Source organism: Sphaeroforma arctica, assembly GCF_001186125.1.
Source record: "Sphaeroforma arctica JP610 unplaced genomic scaffold supercont1.225, whole genome shotgun sequence".
Lineage (NCBI taxonomy): Eukaryota > Ichthyosporea > Ichthyophonida > Sphaeroforma > Sphaeroforma arctica.
The window spans coordinates 31,304-34,417 of NW_014040333.1; the positions used below are offsets into that span (position 1 = coordinate 31,304).

Consider the following 3,114-nt stretch of genomic DNA (forward strand, 5'->3'; position numbering starts at 1 on the left):
TGTTGTTGTTGTGTTGTGTTGTTATTAGTTAATTATATATATATATATATATATATATATATGTGTGTGTAGTTATTATATATATATATATATTATATATATATATATATATATATATATATATACATGTATATATATATATACATATATTAGATATATATATATATATATATATAATATATACATATATATATATGTATTAGATATATATATATATAGATATAGATATATAGATCTATATATATATACAACTCACTATATAAATTGTATATTTGTTTATATGTTATAGAATATAACGGTGGGCTCGCTTGGTGATCCAACACAGTATTATTCTAGCTCAGCAATGGTCGTTTGATGTGGTGCAGGTGTGGCAACTGAGCAGAATGTGCAAACTCAACATATTATAAATAAATCGCAATGCACTCAATACAACATACGATCCTCGGTCTCCACGATCCCTACTCCTGCGGCTCTTACTACGCTCCTCTCTGTCTCCTCTATCTCGTGACCTCCTGCTGTGGTCTGACTTCTTCTCATCTCTTGATGCGCTCGCACGGCGTTCTGGTTTGTGTTCGGCTGTGCTCTCAGCTGTTTGTGACGGTGCTGCTGCAGCTACTGCACTAGGTGCGACGGCAGATGTCGGTGCATCGCTAACTGAAGTGCTTAAATTGGTTAAAAATGCCAAACGTGACGGGTGAATGGCTGGGGCTGCCGGAGTTTGACCTCCTGTGTCAGACATACTTGTATTGTTACGCTTGTACTTATGCTTGACGTTAATATGATATATACATGCGTAGATAATATGTGACTTCTCTGTTCACAGTTCACAAATGCATACACCTACCACCACATTGATACTCGATGGTGTAATAATATATAGTTAGTACATATGACCAGGAAGTGTGTAGAAGGCGCGCTGTATCACCGGCTTTTTTGTTATGCTCACCGAACGGTCCCCGTGCAACAGCTGCAACTCTGCCGACAGCGAGACTCACAAACTCCAAAAAAGTCGATAAAAATTATACAAATAAGAACTCTCCATACTTTGTCAACGTGCAAAAATTGGCTCCCTGACTTCAGATCGACCCAAATTTTGAAATTTCACCTGCTTCAAGAGACCGCCATTCCAAATTTTGGCCTTTCCCTTTCTGCTAAATTACAGAAGGTAAATTCCAATAGTGGACAATTATACCATCATTTCTTGAAGACGTATTTTGGCGGGTTTTCTCTTATCATTCATTTCTAAAAATATGCTATAAAATGTAAATGCAAGAGAAGTCAAGAGAATAGAGAATGTTTTTTAAAAACTCGTATGTAAATATATTCGATATTTATGTGCATATATTTGTCCATACTTTGTCCGCGTGGCCACAACTCCAACACTTGATTATGGAGAGCCCATAAAGTAGCACACACGTACATAATCAGGAACTCGACAGTTCAAATTGTAGCAAACCAAAGGGTTTTTGTCAATTATCGGCGAACGCTACTTAGTGCACCACACCAATTGAGTAGACGATAATGACCAGCTAATTGAGATTGATTTGCATGAACTAGCATTGTTCAGGATATAACGTCTACATTAGAGAAATTTCTGCTGATATATTATTTTGGTGCATGCGCATTTTGTGTATGTATGGCCCATTATCAGCGGGTGTATGGTTATCAACAAAGGCACATAGCCAAACTGGTACTTTTATAGTACTCCTCAAGCTATTCATTCGATCAATTAATAACAGAGGCTGTTTGAGTTCCTGGCAACTACGGATACTTAAAAAGAGCGAAACGAAATCACCGGCAATATTGACAATAAAAATGTAGTTTGACGTTGTTGTACTATCGTCCTCGATTGCATTGGGTCGCAGCCCTAAAAAATATTCTCGGAGTGATGAATATCTTCCCACCATCAATCTACTTATAAAAAAATCTTCATTTGAATGACCAGTATTTTCTCTACCGATTCTTTTTATAATTACATTTTTCTTTGTAAACCTCCATAGACGACTACGCCTAAATGGAACACATTCCGATACCACATCGAATAAGGAAAAGGCAAAGCTGTGCCATCATACACGTGATCTCTTCAAGTCGCACTTGCTGTGAGTGCAATCACATATGTTATAGCACAGGTTTCATATATCAATTCATAGATAAAGAAATATTCCTATTTAGTGTGCGCACAGACTGCAGCAGTGCAGCGTCGCTGGCACGTGCACGCCAATGCAGTGACTGCACAGAGATCATTTTGACAGAGAATTGTTTTTTTTGAAAAATTAGATACGAAAGTTCTGATGACTGGTGTCAGCCGGAATGTAAATATGACACCTCACACAAACTAAAGCATTTCTTAAATAAATAAAATATATATAAATATGTATGAGTATATGTATCTCTTTATTTGACTGTATCAGTATGTATTGCTATTGCTATGCAGTGCACCACTTATGATACATCGTTGATTGATTTGTGTATGTACGTACGGGAGGCTCAGTGCCACATGTATATTTGTGGGGTGTTGAGCAAATGAATTTTAATTAGCTGCTTCTAGATTTAGAGAGCTTGAGAAACAACTAGTAGAGTCTGAATCACAGTTTATTGTAAGTACAATCGACCGAAATCGCAAGCATGCAGAACCTTAAAAGTTTCTTCCAGTCGGCAGCAACTGTGCTCGCTCCTCCGATCGAGAATGACTATGATGAGTTCTACCAAGCGTGGTGTGCGATAAAAGATTACTATGGTGAAACTAAAATGGACAAGATTGCGGTGCAGAATTCTATGGTATGTATTCAAATTCACCAAACCGTTTCTCAACTACTTTATAATGAAGCCTTTAGCGTGAGATATGCGCACATTTATCGAAGACATGTATCATTTGGCTACTATTGTATGCTTATTACATATGCGGTGTTAATTTCCACCTTGAAAATACGGAATAAGAATATGAATTTGGCTAGAAGTAGGTGTATTTATGCATATATATATATATATATATATATATATATATATATATGTATATGTATATGTATATATATATGTATATATATATATACGTGTGTGTGGGGGGGGGGAGGGGGGTGTGTGCGTGTGTATGTATGTATGTATGTATGTATGTAT

The 3,114-nt window shown here is 36.5% G+C and overlaps 2 protein-coding genes across 2 annotated transcripts in view; one reads left to right on the plus strand and one right to left on the minus strand.

Moving 5' to 3' along the window:
- SARC_04157 (hypothetical protein) overlaps positions 1–968 on the minus strand; it is a 9,329-nt gene extending 8,361 nt beyond the window's left edge. The window contains exon 1 of the mRNA XM_014302026.1: positions 438–968. Within this exon, the coding sequence (XP_014157501.1) occupies positions 438–739 (302 nt within the window). The 5' untranslated portion in view covers positions 740–968. The remainder of the gene's footprint in view (positions 1–437) is intronic.
- A 1,443-nt stretch (positions 969–2,411) lies between these two features.
- Positions 2,412–3,114, plus strand: part of SARC_04158 (hypothetical protein) — a gene marked incomplete at its 3' end in the record, with an annotated part of 6,331 nt that continues 5,628 nt past the window's right edge. The window contains exon 1 of the mRNA XM_014302027.1: positions 2,412–2,778. Coding sequence (XP_014157502.1) covers positions 2,626–2,778 — 153 coding nt within the window. The 5' untranslated portion in view covers positions 2,412–2,625. The remainder of the gene's footprint in view (positions 2,779–3,114) is intronic.